The sequence below is a fragment of the Papio anubis genome, chromosome 2, assembly GCF_008728515.1.
Source record: "Papio anubis isolate 15944 chromosome 2, Panubis1.0, whole genome shotgun sequence".
Lineage (NCBI taxonomy): Eukaryota > Metazoa > Chordata > Mammalia > Primates > Cercopithecidae > Papio > Papio anubis.
This window is the reverse complement of record NC_044977.1, coordinates 81,402,811-81,422,199: the sequence shown is the minus strand read 5'-3', so window position 1 is coordinate 81,422,199 and position 19,389 is coordinate 81,402,811. Positions and strand designations below refer to the sequence as shown.

General features: G+C 38.9%; 1 protein-coding gene across 1 annotated transcript in view; it reads right to left on the bottom strand.

Moving 5' to 3' along the window:
- Positions 1 to 19,250, bottom strand: part of LOC116268635 (uncharacterized protein C3orf67 homolog) — a 114,485-nt gene extending 95,235 nt beyond the window's left edge. Inside the window, exon 1 of the mRNA XM_031662925.1 lies at positions 19,206 to 19,250. Coding sequence (XP_031518785.1) covers positions 19,206 to 19,250 — 45 coding nt within the window. The remainder of the gene's footprint in view (positions 1 to 19,205) is intronic.
- Between the last annotated feature and the right edge of the window lie 139 nt (positions 19,251 to 19,389).

Sequence of the window (19,389 nt, the reverse complement as noted above, 5' to 3'; positions counted from 1 at the left end):
CCTGTTACAATTCTTCAATGAAATGCTTCAGGATCTTGATCCCACTTGTTTGAAATTTCCATTGAAAGCTCCGCTCTTGTCTGCAGGTGATCTGGGCACAATGATTTTGGCACCCATTGAGTGGATTGCTTAACTTTAATTTTTCAGTCAGAATTATGTAAGCTGAACTAATTGAGATGTCAATGGTGTTGTCTATTGTTTCTGCTGTTAGTCTTCATCCTCTTCAATTAGGGCATGAATAAAATTATTTTTTCCTCACAAATTGATGTGGATGGCCTGCCATTGAGGGCTTCATCTTTAACATTGTTTCATCCCTTCTTGAAACAAGTTTGTAAACTGCTGATTTCTTTGGGGGCATTGTCCTCATAAGCTTTTTGCAAGGCAACAATGATTTTACCATTCTTCCATCCAAGTTTCACCATAAATTTGATATCGGTTTTTGCTTCAATTTTAGCAGAATTCATATTGCTCTGAAAAGGGATTGTTTTCAAACTGATGTCTTATCCTTCCTTAGTGCTCCAAACTAGATTCTGTTCAGACATGTTATAATAAGTTAGTACAAGTTTATTTTGGTGTATTTTTTAAAAATCAATGTATAGTTTTCTCATAATAGGCATTTTCCATTAACTTTTTGAAGTCCTCTCGTACACTTGGGTCTTAAAACCTCTTACAAGAGGTTTTACATTCTCATCAACAATGGGAATGTAAACTAGTACAACCACTATGGAAAACAGTGTGGAGATTCCTTAAAGAGCTAAAAGCAGAATTATCATTTGATCCAGCAATTCCACTACTGGGTATCTACCCAGAGGAAAATAAGTCATTACACAAAAAAGATACTTGCACACGCATGTTTATAGCAGCATGATTCACAACTGTAAAAATGTGTAACCAGCCCAAATGCCCATCAATCAACGAGTGGATAAAGAAAATGTGATATATATGTATGTGTATATATATGTATATATACATATACACACACACACCATGGGATACCACTCAGACATAAAAAGGAACAAAATAATGGCATTTGCAGCAACTTGGATGGAATTGGAGACCATTATTTTAACTGAAGTAACTCAAGAATGGAAAGTCAAATATTGTATGCTCTCACTCATAAGTGGGAACTAAACTATGAGAGTGCAAAGGCATAAGAATAATACAATGGACTTTGGGGACTCAGGGGAAAGGGTGAGAAGGGTGTGAAGGATAAAAGACTACACATTGTGTACAGTGCACACTGCTCAGGTGATGGGCGCACCGAAACCTCAGAAATCACCACTAAAGAACTTTATCATGTAACCAAACACCGCCTGTTCCCCAAAAACCTATTGAAATAAATAACGAGGAATGACTATAGAAAATGGAATGACTATAGGAAAAAAACTTCAAAATAAAGTAGAGATTTTCCTGTTAAAAATATAATACTGAAATATCTAAAGGAGTAAATTAAAATAATCAATAATACTAAAAAACACCCCTCTCCTAACAAATAGTGTACCTACAGTACACTAAGGATGAGAACTGTATTGTTAAGGATCTTTTATAAACATTTCTTCTTGGTACTCATCCTGGGCATACATTTTCTTTGTCTACACTAGCTTCATCTTCTGACACACACACACACATTTATAACTGATGGAGAAACTTATCTTTCAGTGTTCTAGATAGGGTAAAGAAAAGATGGTGATTGGGTGCCAATCTGTGGGCCCTTGCTTTGTGGCCCAAGTGAAAAAATAAGACAGGTGAAAATATTTCTGCAAATGCAACAGTCCCTGCATGACCTCAGCTGCAGGCCCTGGGCAACCCTCTCTGCTGTAGGCCACTTATGGGGTGAGTTTGTCCTTCCCCACCAGTCTGGGCACCCTAGGATGTTCATATGGTTGAAGAACTCTGCCTTCAGGCAGAAAACTTGAAAGACTGTCAGAGCTACCTGAAAAAAATGCCCAGTGTTCTAAATCACTAGGTAATAAAGTGGTGACTCTTGCAATTTTTTTTTCATAGAGATAAAGAATAAAAGTTTAGTCTTGTCTACAGAAAAAGGTAAACAAAAAATAGAGTAAACACCTCCCAAGTCCTAGTTCTGAGATGGTATTGGTAGAACTAGCATATATGTTTTTTAATTTGGTCTGGTAGCGAGACAGGGCTATGTCTTCTCTAATTTTTTAAAACATTGCAGTTTATTTTCCTGTAATTGTCATATACAATTGGCAGTGGGATTTCTGTGATCAAAAGATCCTCTACTCATTCATTTCCATCATAAAAAATGAAGACATGTTATTTTGTATATGACATAGGTAGAAACTGGAAGTGTTTTCAGTATACATTAATTCAATAGATATTTATTAAGCTCCTACTCTGTGTGAGGCAATTTTTAGACACTATACAAGATATACAGGTAAGAAGGACAGGGGCACTCCTTCAAGAGTATAAAGTCTAACAGAGAAATAATACCTAAAAAGTAATAACATCATAAGGTAGAAGATAGTAGATGTCATTTTAGGAATTTCAGATGTACCATTTTGGGAATTTAGAGGGCTGCATGGAAAACTAGATGTTTGCCACATCATTCAGAAAACACCTTAAAACCAGTGCATTTGGTAAGAAGTGTATTTTCCCATCTGCGGTGGGTCAGAGTACAGCCTTTTCTTCCTTCTAGCAGTTTACTCAGGTGGAAAGCATTTCTCTTTGCTTGGCATGAGCAGTGATTATATACATAGAAATATTCATGAGTATGTACACGGACATTCATCTTACATTTTTCCTAAGATATACTCTGGTTTGGAGATCAGCCGAGAAGCAGATGGATTTAGCTGTGTACCCTGGTGAGCATTCTCCTGGTTACACTGCATTTCCACAGTAATACATTTCCATGCTATTTTAAATATATGGAAAGAACAAATAACTGGAGAATCTGGACAGGGTACAAAGGCTTGTTTGCCCTGGCTGCCCTAGAACTACTTATTCTGGTTTCAGATTCCGAAAGAGAAACTGGGATGAATGAGAAAGGCAAGATGACATAGGAGACTAAATTTGAGTAGTGTTTTGATTTGCATTGGGTCAGCTTCTCATTTAGAGAAGAAATACATGGAGAATTTTTAAAAAGTACAGTATTTATTAGGAGTGGGTGCACTGGCAAAACCCTATTCCTCTCTTTGCATTGTTATAAGAAGAAGAGGCATGCTTTTGCCTCTTTAATAAGGTAGAGATGATGTTTATTGATTTCACGTGTGTAATTCATTTGGGCTCAACATGTTCTGGGATGAATTTTTTTCTATATAACATATAAATCTGTTATGTGCATGAGAAGTTAGTGTACCATGATCTGGTTGAAAAATAACCACTTTTCTCCTTTTAGTTTACCATTTAGCTACTGAAAACCTGTACAGCAATTGCATATAATTTGTCAGAGTAGCAAAGAAGTTGTCATGCCATTTTCACATTTCAATCATCTGTTCATCTGTTTCTCAGAAGAACAAATACAAAATCCTTTTGATTTAACTTAATATATATTTTTTTAAAGTCCCAAATCTCTTGAACCATTTGTCTTCTGGGCTCAGAAACATTTGTTTGTTAAATATTCAATCACGCCCCAGTGCCAGGAACATCAATAGAGTTTGCCTGATTAACTGTAGCACAGCATATGTATGCCGAAGATGAGAATGATTTCCCCAAGGAGCCAGCACTTCCTCTGCCGAACTACATTTCTTAAAAGGACATGCAGATGGGCATTTGGACAATAATTTCTGGCTACACAAAATGGATTGCTCTTGCTGAGTCGTAATTTTAAAAAGATAATTTTAATGACTCTTGAGGGCCACCTACTTGGAGCAGATGGGACCCAGGCTCTTTGTACCACAACTTTAATGTTGAGTGAATCAGAATAGAACTCCATTTTAGCCTTTGTAAAAGTGGATGATCCTATTTATTTATATTTCAATGGAGTTTTAAATTCAATCCACCATGAAAAAAATCTTATATAACAGTCTTAAAAGTTCTGTAACAAAACACATCTGCAATATTCAAAACACACTTTTAATAGTAGTTTTGAATTTGTAATTGAGATTGAGTCAGCAGGAGTTTTTAGTTTTGTCTATCATGTTAGTAACTAAGTGTGTGGATTGATAGCACCTTTTAGTTGAACAACAGCATTAGCAAACAACAGAGCTAGTATAGGTATACTGTTGTCGACTAAAGAGCACAGTTATTTGCATAAATTCAACTAAAGATAGTCCTAACAGAATGAAAAAAAATAATTTCTTCTCTGATGATAACAAGACTGGCAATTCAAATGTATCTTAAATGTTTTCATAACAACCATCCCCAAGAAGTACTTGTGCTTCTACTTGAATTTTGTGGCAAATGATGAAAGTAATACAATTTCCTTTGGGTGACAAAGATAAGTGATAGTTGTGTCTTATAATACATTTTATGAGTCTGTAAACAAATAAAATAAAAGGAAGACACCACAGTTTTAAACAAGTAACTAACCTGCAGCATGCCTGATATTAAGAAGGTTTGGCCAAATTATTTTCGTGACATCTTTACCTGTAGCAAATGATACTTTACAGACAAATCATAGCATAAGTTACAGGTACTGTGTGGGAAGGGCACAATCATCGTATGAATATTTTGGGAAAATGATTAGGCTTTTCTAATTTTTCAAGGCGAAACATATTTTTCTGTAAGTTAGACTTCATGTTCTTTTAACTGACAACACTTTAAAGATTTCTTGTGAAAACTACTATCTACAAGCAAATGCTTATCTGCAAGATGTCTATCATTTAGCAAAAATGGTGGAATATTAGATTGCAAATAGACAAGCATTTTTTAAATTATACTTTAAGTACTAGGGTACATGTGCACAACGTGCAGATTTGTTACATATGTATACATGTGCCATGTTGGTGTGCTGCACCCATTAACTCGTCATTTATATTAGGTATATCTCCTAATGCTATCTCTCCTCTCTCCCCTCTCCCCACAATAAGCCCCAGTGTGTGATGTTCCCCTTCCTGTGTCCAAGTGATCTCATTGTTCAATTCCCACTTATGAGTGAGAACATCTGGTGTTTGGTTTTCTGTTCTTGCGATAGCTTGCTGAGAATGATGGTTTCCAGCTGCATCCATGTCCCTACAAAGGACACAAACTCATCCTTTTTTATCCTTTTATATGGCTGCATAGTATGCCGTGGTGTATATGTGCCAATTTTCTTAATCCAGTCTGTCACTGATGGACATTTGGGTTGATTCCAAGTCTTTGCTATTGTGAAGAGTGCTGCAATAAACATACGTGTGCATGTGTCTTTATAGCAGCATGATTTATAATCCTTTGGGTATATCCCCAGTAATGGGATGGCTGTGTCAAATGGTATTTCTAGTTCTAGATCCTTGAGGAATCGCCACACTGTTTTCCACAATGGTTGAGCTAGTTTACAGTCCCACCAACAGTGTAAAAGTGTTCCTATTTCTCCACGTCCTCTCCAGCACCTGTTGTTTCCTGATTTTTTAATGATTGCCATTCTAACTGGTGTGAGATGGTATCTCATTGTGGTTTTGATTTGCATTTCTCTGATGGCAAGTGATGATGAGCATTTTTTCATGTGTCTGTTGGCTGTATGAATGTCTTCTTTTGAGAAGTGTCTGTTCATATCCTTTGCTCACTTTTTGATGGGGTTGTTTGTTTTTTTCTTGTAAATTTGTTTGAGTTCTTTGTAGGTTCTGGATATTAGCCTTTTGTCAGATGAGTAGATTGCAAAAATTTTCTCCCATTCTGTAGGTTGCCTGTTCACTCTGATGGTAGTTTCTTTTGCTGTGCAGAAGCTCTTTAGTTTAATGAGATCCCATTTGTCAATTTTGGCTTTTGTTGCCATTGCTTTTGGTGTTTTAGACATGAAGTCCTTGCCCATGCCTATGTCCTGAATGGTATTACCTAGGTTTTCTTCTAGGGTTTTTATGGTTTTAGGTCTAACATTTAAGTCTCTAATCCATCTTGAATTAATTTTTGTATAAGGGGTAAGGAAAGGATCCAGTTTCAGCTTTCTACTTATGGCTAGCCAATTTTCTCAGCACCATTTATTAAATAGGGAATCCTTTCCCCATTTCTTGTTTCTCTCAGGTTTGTCAAAGATCAGATGGCTGTAGATGTGTGGTATTATTTCTGAGGACTCTGTTCTGTTCCATTGGTCTATATCTCTGTTTTGGTACCAGTACCATGCTGTTTTGGTTACTGTAGCCTTGTAATATAGTTTGAAGTCAGGTAGCGTGATGCCTCCAGCTTTGTTCTTTTGGCTTAGGATTGTCTTGACAATGCAGGCTCTTTTTTGGTTCCATATGAACTTTAAAGCAGTTTTTTCCAATTCTGTGAAGAAAGTGATTGGTAGCTTAATGGGGATGGCATGGAATCTATAAATTACCTTGAACAGTATGGCCATTTTCACAATATTGATTCTTCCTATCCATGAGCATGGTATGTTCTTCCATTTGTTTGTGTCCTCTTTTATTTCACTGAGCAGTGCTTTGTAGTTCTCCTTGAAGAGGTCCTTTACATCCCTTGTAAGTTGGATTCCTAGGTATTTTATTCTCTTTGAAGCTATTGTGAATGGCTCTCTGTTTGTCTGTTACTGGTGTATAAGAATGCTTGTGATTTTTGCACATTAATTTTGTATCCTGAGACTTTGCTGAAGTTTCTAATCAGCTTAAGGAGATTTTGGGCTGAGACAATGGGGTTTTCTAAATATACAATCATGTCATCTGCAAACAGGGACAATTTGACTTCTTCTTTTCCTAACTGAATACTCTTTATTTCTTTCTCTTGCCTGATTGCCCTAGCCAGAATTTCCAACACTATGTTGAATAGGAGTGGTAAGAGAGGGCATCCCTGTCTTGTGCCAGTTTTCAAAGGGAATGCTTCCAGTTTTTGCCCATTCAGTATGATATTGGCTGTGGGTCTGTCATAAATAGCTCTTATTATTTTGAGATACGTTCCATCAATACCAAATTTATTGAGCGTTTTTAGCATGAAGGGCTGTTGAATTTTGTCAAAGGCCTTTTCTGCATCTATTGAGATAATCATGTGGATGTTGTCTTTGGTTCTGTTTATATGCTGGATTACATTTATTGATTTGCGTATGTTGAACCACCCTTGCATCCCAGGGATGAGGCCCACTTGATCATCGGATCCGGTTTGCCAGTATTTTATTGAGGATTTTTGCATCGATGTTCATCAGGGATATTGGTCTAAAATTCTCTTTTTTTGTTGTGTCTCTGCCAGGCTTTGGTATCAGGATGATGTTGGCCTCATAAAATGAGTTAGGGAGGATTCCCTTTTTTTCTGTTGGTTAGAATAGTTTCAGAAGGAATGGTACCAGCTCCTCCTTGTACCTCCGGTAGAATTCAGCTGTGAATCCCTCTGGTCCTGGACTTTTTTTGGTTGGTAGGCTATTAATTATTGCCTCAATTTCAGAGCCTGCTATTGGTCTATTCAGGGATTCAACTTCTTCCTGGTTTAGTCTTGGAAGAGTGTAAGTGTCCAGGAAATTATCCATTTCTTCTAGATTTTCTAGTTTATTTGCGTAGAGGTGTTTATAGTATTCTCTGATGGTAGTTTGTATTTCTGTGGGGTCGGTGGTGATATCCCCTATATCATTTTTTATTGCGTCAATTTGATTCTTCTCTCTTTTCTTCTTTATTAGTCTTGCTAGCGGTCTATCAATTTTCTTGATCTTTTCAAAAAACCAACTCCTGGATTCATTGATTTTGTGGAGAGTTTTTTGTGTCTCTATCTCCTTCAGTTCTGCTCTGATCTTAGTTATTTCTTCCCTTCTGCTAGCTTTCGAATGTGTTTGCTCTTGCTTCTCTAGTTCTTTTAATTGTGACATTAGAGTGTCAATTTTAGATCTTTCCAGCTTTCTCTTGTGGGCATTTAGTGCTATAAATTTCCCTCTACACACTGCTTTAAATGTGTCCCAGAGATTCTGGTATGTTGTATCTTTGTTCTCATTGGTTTCAAAGAACATCTTTATTTCTGCCTTCATTTCGTTGTGTACCTAGTAGTCATTCAGGAGCAGGTTATTCAGTTTCCATGTAGTTGAGCAGTTTTGATTGAGTTTCTTAGTCCTGAGTTCTAGTTTGATTGCACTGTGGTCTGAGAGACAGTTTGTTATAATTTCTGTTCTTGTACATTTGGTGAGGAGTGCTTTACTTCCAATTATGTGGTCAATTTTGGAATAAGTGCGATGTAGTGCTGAGAAGAATGTATATTCTGTTGATTTGTGGTGGAGAGTTCTGTAGATGTCTATTAGGTCTGCTTGCTGCAGAGATGAGTTCAATTCCTGGATATCCTTGTTAACTTTCTGTCTCGTTGATCTGTCTAATGTTGACAGTGGAGTGTTGAAGTCTCCCATTATTATTGTATGGGAGTCTAAGTCTCTTTGTAAGTCTCTAAGGACTTGCTTTATGAATCTGGGTGCTCCTGTATTGGGTACATATATATTTAGGATAGTTAGCTCTTCCCGTTGAATTGATCCCTTTACTATTATGTAATGGCCTTGTCTCTTTTGATCTTTGATGGTTTAAAGTCTGTTTTATCAGAGACTAGTATTGCAACCCCTGCTTTTTTTTGTTCTTCATTTGCTTGGTAGATCTTCCTCCATCCCTTTATTTTGAGCCTATGTGTGTCTCTGCATGTGAGATGGGTCTCCTGAATACAGCAGACTGATGGGTCTTGACTCTTTATCCAGTTTGCCAGTCTGTGTCTTTTAACTGGAGTATTTAGTCCATTTACATTTAAGGTTAATATTGTTATGTGTGAACTTGATCCTGCCATTATGGTATTAACTGGTTATTTTGCTCGTTAGTTGATGCAGTTTCTTCCTAGCCTAAATGGTCTTTACATTTTGGCATGTTTTTGCAAGGGCTGGTACCGGTTGTTCCTTTCCATGTTTAGTGCTTCCTTCAGGGCCTCTTGTAAGGCAGGCCTGGTGGTGACAAAATCTCTAAGCATTTGCTTGTCTGTAAAGGATTTTATTTCTCCTTCACTTATGAAACTTAGTTTGGCTGGATATGAAATTCTGGGTTTAAAATTCTTTTCTTTAAGAATGTTGAATATTGGCCCCCACTCCCTTCTGGCTTGTAGAGTTTCTGCCGAGAAATCTGCTGTTAGTCTGATGGGCTTCCCTTTGTGGGTAACCCGACCTTTCTCTCTGGCTGCCCTTAAGATTTTTTCCTTCATTTCAACTTTGGTGAATCTGGCAATTATGTGTCTTGGAGTTGCTCTTCTCAAGGAGTATCTTTGTGGCGTTCTCTGTATTTCCTGAATTTGAATGTTGGCCTGCCCTACTAGGTTGGGAAAGTTCTCCTGGATGATATCCTGAAGAGTGTTTTCCAACTTGGTTCCATTTTCCCCCTCACTTTCAGGCACCCCAGTCAGACGTAGATTTGGTCTGTTTACATAATCCCATACTTGCAGGCTTTGTTCATTTCTTTTTCTTCTTTTTTCTTTAGATTTCTCTTCTCGCTTCATTTCATTCATTTGATCCTCAATCGCTGATACTCTTTCTTCCAGTTGATCGAGTTGGTTACTGAAGCTTGTGCATTTGTCATGTATTTCTCGTGTCATGGTTTTCATCTCTGCCCATTCATTTATTGCCTTCTCTGCATAAATTATTCTGGTTATCAATTCTTCCACTCTTTTTTCAAGATTTTTAGTTTCTTTGCGCTGGGTACGTAATTCCTCCTTTAGCTCTGCAAAGTTTGATGGACTGCAGCCTTCTTCTCTCATCTCGTCAAAGTCATTCTCCGTCCAGCTTTGATCCGTTGCTGGTGATGAGCTGCGTTCCTTTGGAGGGGGAGATGCGCTCTTATTTTTTGAATTTCCAGCTTTTCTGCCCTGCTTTTTCCCCATCTTTGTGGTTTTATCTGCCTCTGGTCTTTGATGATGGTGACGTACTGATGGGGTTTTGGTGTGGGTGTCCTTCCTCTTTGTTAGTTTTCCTTCTAACCGTCAGGACCCTCAGCTGTAGGTCTGTTGGAGATTGCTTGAGGTTCACTCCAGACCCTGTTTGCCTGGGTGTCAGCAGCAGAGGCTGCAGAAGATAAAATACTGCTGAACAGCGAGTGTACCTGATTCTTACTTTGGAAGCTTCCTCTCAGGGGTGTACTCCACCTTGTGAGGTGTGAGGTGTCGGTCTGCCCCTAGTGGAGGATGTCTCCCAGTTAGGCTACTCAGGGGTCAGGGACCCACTTTAGCAGGCCGTCTGTCCGTTCTCAGATCTCAACCTCCGTGTTGGGAGATCCACTGCTCTCTTCAAAGCTGTCAGACAGAGTCGCTTGTGTCTGCAAAGGTTTCTGCTGCTTTTTGTTGTTGTTGTTGTTGTTGTTTTTTAGCTGTGCCCTGTCCCCAGAAGTGGAGTCTACAGAGACTGGCAGGCCTCCTTGAACTGCTGTGAGCTCCACCCAGTTCGATCTTCCCAGGGCTTTGTTTACCTACTTAAGCCTCAGCAATGGCGGGTGCCCCTCCCCCAGCCTCACTGCTGCCTTGCGGTTAGATCGCAGACTGCTGTGCTAGCAATGAGGAAGGCTTCATGGGCGTGGGACCCTCCCGATCAGGTGGGATATGATCTCCTGGTGTTCCCGTTTACTTAAAGCGCAGCATTGTGGGGGGAGTTACCCGATTTTCCAGGTGTTGTGTGCTCAGTTCCCCTGGCTAGGAAAAGGGATTCCCTCCCCTCTTGCGCTTCCCAGGTGAGGCGATGCCACGCCCTGTTCAGCTCTCGCTGGTCGGGCTGCAACAGCTGACCAGCACCGATTGTCCGGCACTCCCCAGTGAGATGAACCCAGTACCTCAGTTGATAATGCAGAAATCACCTGTCTTCTGTGTGGCTCGAGCTGGGAGCTGGAGACTGGAGCTGTTCCTATTCGGCCATCTTGCTCCGCCCCCTCCTCTAGTTTCTTCTTTATACTTTTCTGTATTTTAAAATATTCTAAGACTTGCTATAAAATTAAAATATATTTCTCTGTTTAATATCAATATTTGCAATTAAAATATGTAATAAGAAGGAAATCCAGAATTATTTACAAAGTAAAGTCTATGTATAGTTAAATATTCAACAACTTTTTAGTTTATGGTTTAATAGGGAAATATATAATATATGGTTATCTACACTATGTCAGTATGAATTTTGAGATATTTTAATTGAACTGAATTTTCAGATACTTTTTCACTACTGGTGAACTCGAGGCTATAATAATCAATACACTCCACCAACCCCCAAGACACTCTGTGACATCACCCAGTTTTTACTTTCAGCACAGCATTTATCGTTACCTGATATTTTCTTATTTACTTGATTGCTTCCTTCTTGCTGTCTCCCCCACTAAAATGTAAGCCTGAGAACTGCAGGGTCCTATTTATTGTTGTATTCCTGGCACCTAACTCAATGCTTAGCTCTTACCAGGAGCTCAGTAAATATTTGTTGATTAAGTGATTAAATGAATGAATGAAATAATAGCCAAATAATTTGAGCAGATTAGGATATTTAGCATTAAATCATCATCATTATCATCAGAGCTACCATTTAGTAGTTGTTACTGTGTTTTAAGCACTGAACCCTTTACATAGTTTATACATTTAATCCTCTCTCACACCCTCTTATGTAGATACCATCATAATCACCCTTTTTATGATTGACACATAATAATTGTACATATTTATGGGGTACAACATGATATTTCAATGCATGTACACACTGTGTAATGATCAAATCAGAGAAGTTAACATATCTATCATCTTAAGCATTTATTGTTTCTTGGTGATGAGAACATTCGAAACCTTTCTTCTAGCTGTTTTGAAATATACAATAGATTATTGTTAACTCTACTCAATAATCACCATTTTGTAGGTGAGGGAACTGAGGCTTGCAAAGATCAAGTAGTGAGCAGTGGGCCTAGGATGTGACCAGGCAGGCTGGTTTCAGAGGTGCATTTTTAACTGCTGACTCCCTTTAAGCAATTTCTCATGACCATAATAGTTTTAAGCATCATCTTCCTGGGAAGCTTTCTTCTCTTCTTCTTCTCTTGCCCTATTTCCAAGCCCAAATGCTGGAAATTATCTACCACAGCTTGTCAATAAGCTGTGCTAGTTATTCAAAATGGAAAGTTTTCTTGAAATGATAAACTTGTTTCCCTAAAAAAAAAGTTTCTTTGCTCATTAAGAGTAAAGAAAAAAAGGAGGCTAATTCTGACTTTTTAATAAATTAAGAGTTTATGAAGAAAAGCAATATCCTGTGCTTTATTACTTTTTATCTTGTCTAAATATCCTAACTTTACACACAAATGATATTTATACACTGTCTAAGGTCCTACTCCAGTTCAGAGGAGAAAGAGATCTAATTTTAGTTTTTAATATTATTTGATTACCTTTCAAAAAGTGTCTTAAAGTTTTTATTAATGAGGTAAGGCTAAGTTCTGGTTTTAATTATTTGCAAAAGTTGAAGACATTTTAATTGCCTAGGGCCCTTCCTGCTGTAGTCATTTGCCTATTTGCTTTCCTTTTCATTGTGCTTCCTGGGTTTACAGAATGACAGTCCTCCAACAGGTCTAAGAAAGTTTTCAATTAAAATACTTTGCATTGGGCATGCACTCTCAAATAAGCCACAGTTCCCCTACATTCTGCATGTGCCTGTTTGCCATGTGTGTGTTACCTGCCTGGCACTGAAGCCACTTCAGTTTGCCCTGCTCCCTTTTCCTTGCCCTCCCCGGTCCCCACAGCCCTATTTTTTTCCCTCTGAAAATGGATATTATGGTATTGTGTTCTGTGTTGGATTCCTCATAAACCCTTTTAGTCCTTATCACATGCACTTAATTATCATATTTGTGCAGTTTTGATACTTATGTATACAATCATTAATAAACCCAGTTTTTCAGATAGCAAAACAAACATTTTTAGTTAGATAGCTTTACAAAATTGCATAGAAAATAAGTGGAAGAATTGGAAAATATGGAAAGAATCTGCTTCAACGTCCTCCTGATCCACAGAGGGCATCATCATATGTAATTAAACACACACACACACACACACACAGAGGCATTGGGGTGCTTGGCTTCTGAGCCCCTGCTCGGAGCATGGACAGATCTCTAAACATTGGAGCCTCAGTTTCTTCTTCTGTAGACATGGAATCGTAATACTGCACAGGTGACTGGAAATTGCAGAGAGATTGAGCATGTATCCTGATATCCATCATCCTTTAAGTCTCAAATTGAACGATATTTCTCTGACCCCAAAGACTAGATACAAAGCTCCTGTTAAACACACTTAGAACCTTTCGGACAGTTCCTTCATAACTCTTATCACAGCTATAATCATATAGTTGCTTATAAATTACTTGCTTTAGCATCCATCTGCCCCGTGAGACTGTGAGCTCTTTGAAGGAGGTGACTGTGTCCACCTTACTCCCTGCCTTACATAGTACTAGGGCAATACATGCCCAACTAAGTGCCTGGTCACTGCTCAAAGTGTGGCTAAAGCAAGGAATAAATGACTGAGAACCGACTTGGTAAACTGTTAAATGCTATTCATGATGGAAGGTGTTAATAGCATATTTACTAGGTATTAATAACATATTACTCCCTACTGGGCACAGCATTTAACATGTTACATGCATTGATTCATGTGCTGTAACAAAAATGCCATGACTTCAGTACTATGATTATCCCAATCTTACGGATTAAGAGGTGAGGCTTAGAAAGGTAAGTACCTTGTCTAAAATAATGCTGCTGTACAAGATCAGCCTTTTTTGTATTTGTTATGTTCTTAATAACAATTCACATATACTACTACAATGAAAAGTAATCCAATTCAAAGTCTGGACTTTTGGTACCAGCTTTAATTCTGATTTGATTGTTAGGTAATAGATGTAAGTCTTGAGCATGACCCCTCAGTGATTAGAGATGAAAATTCAGCAGGTTTTTCTGGTTAAGCTTTGAAAATCGTGCAAATTTAAATGACTATAATAATTAGAACATTGTATCTTGAGACAAAAATGAATGTTTATTTTTCTAAAAGACAATTAGAGAGTAGACCCTCAGGTTTTACAATCTAACTACAAAGGCATGTACCCCTCAGTAAAATAGGAAAATAATTAGTGGTAACATCTCTGACCTACTCTAAGTTCATTTTCCACAAACCCAAGGAAATGAAATGCCTAGAACATGACTTTAATCTAATCTTCATTTTTAACCTTATATTATGCATATTGATATCAGCTCTTAAAAGAGTTCCTTTTGGAATTCAAAAGCATGCGTTTCTGCTTGTAGTTTTCTTTTATTAAGATTTTTCTCATTATGGAAACTTTATCTCTTCTACTTTTTATTTTAGAAACCAAAGTTCTAAATTACTTTTCTTAGTAGGTGTTAATTAGGACCTGATTATGGTAGATGCATAGCACAATACATGTTTATAGAGATAATTGTGACAATTAATATGATTATACACAGATTTATTAAAGTGAAGCAGGATTTAAGAATTGGTGTGTTCATTATAATAACAAGTTTAACGACATCTATTAAAGAGATGCTAAATAGTGGAATATTGGTATACTTTGTTTTGTGAAAAATAAAGTGTACCAAATGTGCAAAATTTTTAAAAATAAACGTTAATTTAAATATACTGTGGTAGATTCCTCTTTAAAGAAATTCTATGGTAGATAGGATTATGAAATATAGAATGTCTGTTTTCTCTGATTTGGGAATGATAGCATTTCAGGTGTGGGTGTATCTTTAATAGACACTGGGTGTCCACTAGTAAGCAAGAGATTCCTCTAAGAAATTTGAAGTATTTAGTTTTAATTTTGTTAATAACTATGAACTGGTTAATATGTTCATTTTGTCAAATTTTAGTTGGAACTGTGTCAGTATGATTTCTAAAATACTCCCTCCCCACAAAAGTTACTTTTAATTTTTAATTTTCCATAATTTGGTGAGATTTATCCATTGTCTACAATAGGCTAAGCTGGGTTCAGCTGATGGAGGTACATACTGTGCCAAATTAATGGTCTTTCTACAAAAAAACTTACATTGGTTGAGGGGAAACTTGCTTATAGCTAAAGAATATGAAAAAACATCAGGAAATTGTTCTTGTAAAATATTTGAACAGAAAAATGGCCCTTAGCTGAACATTGAACTTCCAGGATTGGAAGAGGGAAGAAAGGCCGTGTGCTGGTACAGAACTCCCTCCCAGGCCCCCACCATGTCCCATAGAGCCCTTCATTCCTCTCCACAGCCATTTTTCTCTGAGAAAATCAACGTTTGAGAACCAAATGAATAGTCTAGAATTTGTTCTACTCAGTCACAAAAGGCACAAATATTGACTGTAATAGATTTTTCCAATTGGTCTGGAATGTGAGTGTCATTTCTTCCTATTGTCAATCGTGAGAGACTGTTTTGTTGACTCCAATTGAATATAAATGGCTGGTTAAAAAAAATACATATGCACACATAGCCAAGTCTATTTGGTCACTAGGAAATTTCATGTGTAATCCAAATAGCATCTGATTGCAGTGCCATAGCACTGCTACTGTTGAGAGCGTCATCATTTATGAGAACATCAATGTTTTGTTCATTGTTATCCCTTCTCTCTCATCCCTCACATCCTGGAGTTGCCCAGACCTGCCCAGACTTCCTTTTTGATGCACACATAAAACCCCCAGGTAGATTTCTCTTAAAATGAACTTCAAACCATAGTTAGACATATTTGAATCATTTAATCCAACTTCCCTTCTGACTCATTTCATTTAATGAATCATTCATTTTGCTCAGCAAGGAACTATTATGTGCCTATTCTGTGTCAAGCACTGGGCTAGGTGCTGGCAGTTCAGGGTGACAAAAGCAGGCCACTGAGTTTATATCTACTGAAGCACACATTAATTAGAGAATCCCATGGACATGTGTAAAAGTTCAATTCTGACAAGTTCTATGAGGGAAAATTTATGAAAGAGCTTATATTGGAGGAACTTACCCTAATCAGAAAGGTCTGCAAAGACTTGTCTGAGGAAATGATATGTGAGCTGAGGTATGAAGGTCAAGAGGAAAAGGAAAAGCCTTCTCGCCATGAACAGCATACACAAACACTCTGGTAGGCAGGAAGAACTGAGAAGGCCCATCTACCAAGAGAGCAAAAAATGAGAAGTGTAAGATAGACATGTCAGAACATGCAGGGTTTTGTGGGCAATGTTAAGAGCCTTTGTCTTACTCCTGAGAGCAGCAGGGAAGCCATTGAAGAACTTTAAGTGAAGGAAAGGAAATGACTCAATTAGATTTCTGTTTGTATAAAACCTCTCTGGCTGCATTTTGGAAGAGGGATGGCATGGGGCACCAGAGTGGACACAGTAAGTCACGTGAGAGGCTGTGTCATCGTCCAGGAGGAGGAGGATGGTTTGCTTGGATGTCAGTGCTGGTGGAGGAGATGGAAGAAAGCGGACATGGATTGGATATGGAGAGATCAGGGGAAGGTGTCAAGCATGACACCTAGGTTCTGACTTTTCAAACCGGATGGATTGTGGTACCATTCATTAGACCATGTTTCCAGTTTGAAGTGCCTTTCAGCCACTGAAGAGGAGCTGGTAAAGAGGCTACTGGATATAAGGAGTGGAGCTCAGAAGAGAGGATGAGGCTGAGAGATATAAATTAGGGAGTCACCTGATGTCTGAATCTGCCTTACAGCATCCAGAATAGCTATCCAGACTTCCTTTAAGTCTCAAGTTGAACGATATTTCTCTGACCCCAAAGACTAGATACAAAGCCCCTGTTAAACACACTTAGAACCTTTCAGACAGTTTCTTCATAACTCTTATCACAGCTATAATCATATAGTTGTTTATAAATTACTTGCTTTAACATCCATCTGCCCCGTTAGACTGCCTGCCTGACAGCGTCCAGAATAGCTCTCCAGACTTCTGCTTCAACACTTACCTGACAACATCTAGAACAGCTATCCAGACTTCTGCTTCAATACCTGCCTAAATGCATCCAGAATAGCTCTCCAGACTTCTACTTGCGCACCTGCCTGACAGCAGCCAGCATAACTATCCAGACTTCTACTTGAACGCCTGCTTGAAAACATCCAGAACAGCTATCCAGACTTCTGCTTGAGCACCTACCTGACAGCATCCAGAATAGCTATCCAGACTTCTTCTTGAGCACCTGCCTGACAGCATCCCATACAGCTATCCGGACTTCTGCTTGTACACCTGCCTGACAGCAAATTTGGCATAGCTATCCAGACTTCTTCTTGAGCACCTGCCTGACAGCATCCAGAGTAGCTATCCAGACTTCTTCTTGAGCACCTGCCTGACAGCATCCCGTACAGCTATCCGGACTTCTGCTTGTACACCTGCCTGACAGCATGTAGCATAGCTATCCAGACTTCCGTTTGAGTACCCACTTTACGCCATCCAGCATAACTATCCAGACTTCTGCTCGAGCACCTGCCTTACAGCATCCAGAATAGCTATCCAGAATTCTGCTCAAATGCCTTCAAAATGACAGAAAATTTATCACCTCAACAACCAGACATGTTTAGAGAAAGATGACCCTTGTGTTGGACTAAAAGCTTCCTGAAGTAAATTCTTCTCATTAGTTCTGATTCTGCCCTTTAGACAAATGGAATTTCTCTCCTACCTAATAGGGCTTCCAGAATTTCAAGAAAAATAACATGGTTTATACTTCCTCACCACTTCAACATCTACCTCATGTCTCCTGTTCAGCAAAAATTGTTTCAGTTCACTTCAGCGATCTAGCCCCTGCCTATATCTTCAGATTTATCTATTACAAACACAAAAACAGACCCAAAACAGACCCATACATATACACACTACTTCCACTCAGACCTAAATATCTAGATCTTGCTGAGTATAGTGTATTTTCACAAACCTATGTGTCTTTTTTTAACACTGATGCATAGAAGTGGTTTTTAATCCCCCCACATGTAAAATTATAGCTCTACAGCAGAGGCTAATGAGACCAACTAGCTAGCTAGAGGAATTTTTGCAGGGAGTAGGTCAGACAGGACGTGGCCAGTAGCTTATATATGTCCGGGACCGGTGGGCAAATGTGGACTTACTTGGGACCGTCATTGTAATATTCAAGTTGGTCCTGTCTTACAGGTGGGTCACAGCAGAAAGCTTTCTAGGTAATGGACAGAGTTTTGAGTTAAAGGCCATCACCCTCACCTGCCCTGTTAGTCAGAGGAGGCTAATTGCAGTCACAAAGAACCCCTCAGTTGTAGTCCAATCAGGAGTTCCTTGGGAAGCCTTTTATGTGGTCATTCAGGGACCTGCATCTAGTGGCTTCCCTGGAGCCCTTAAAGTCTTCTACAAGATCTTCTGCATCTTGTCAGGAGGCGAGGGAATAGAGAGCATGGGGGATTCCACTGGGAGTTTTGGGGGCCAGGAAATGGCTGAAACTTCTCACAGTTCATTAGCCAGAATTCAGTCCCATGGGGCTGGGTACAGTGGCTCACACCTGTAATCCCAACACTTTGGGAAGCCGAGGCAGGTGGATAACTTGAGGTCAAGAGTTCGAGACCAGCCTGGCCAACAAGGTGAAACCCCATCCTACTAAAAATACAAAAATTAGCTGGGCATGGTGTTGTGTGCCTGTAGTCCCAGCTACTCAGGAGGCTGAGGCATGAGAATCGCTTGAACCCAGGAGGTGGCAGTTGCAGTGAGCCACGAACATGCCACTGCACTCCAGCCTGTGTGACAGAGCAAGACTCTGTCTCAAAAAAAAAAAAAAATTGGTATTCAGTCATGCGGCCTGTATAACTGCAGGGAATGCTCAGCAATGTAATTTAGCTGTGTGTGCAGAAAGGAAAGCAGCAGGATTTGGTGAGCACACCTGCCCTATCCTGAAGGTGACACTGTTTTGCTCTCTTTCTCCCTAAAACCTTCAGGGATTCCTTGTTGCCTACTAAATTTAGAATAGGCTCTTCACGTTTTAAGGCTCTTTTCAGTATGACCCTAGCCTCTCCTTCCAGCGAAACCAGCCACTTCCTGACCCCCAGATACACCCTGCCCTTCCCTTCTTCCATGCCTTTACTCTGGTACTTTCTTCTGCCTAGGGCATCCTACATCTCTTATTCTTGAAATTGTATCCATCATTCTGGGTCCATGAAGAGGTCACGTATTCTTCATTCCCACTGGTCTGCCTTACGTTGGTGACCTGTTTACTGGTCTTGTCCCCCTCTCCAGGCTCCATTTTGTGTCACGGACAGCCTCTAGGAAATGCCTGAGAGAGTACTCAGTTAAATATTTGTTAGGTTGAGTTGAATAATTTTATTTAAATTATTTCCTTAAAGAGAAAATAAGATGTATTTTTAAGTAGCTTTTCCCTTTTT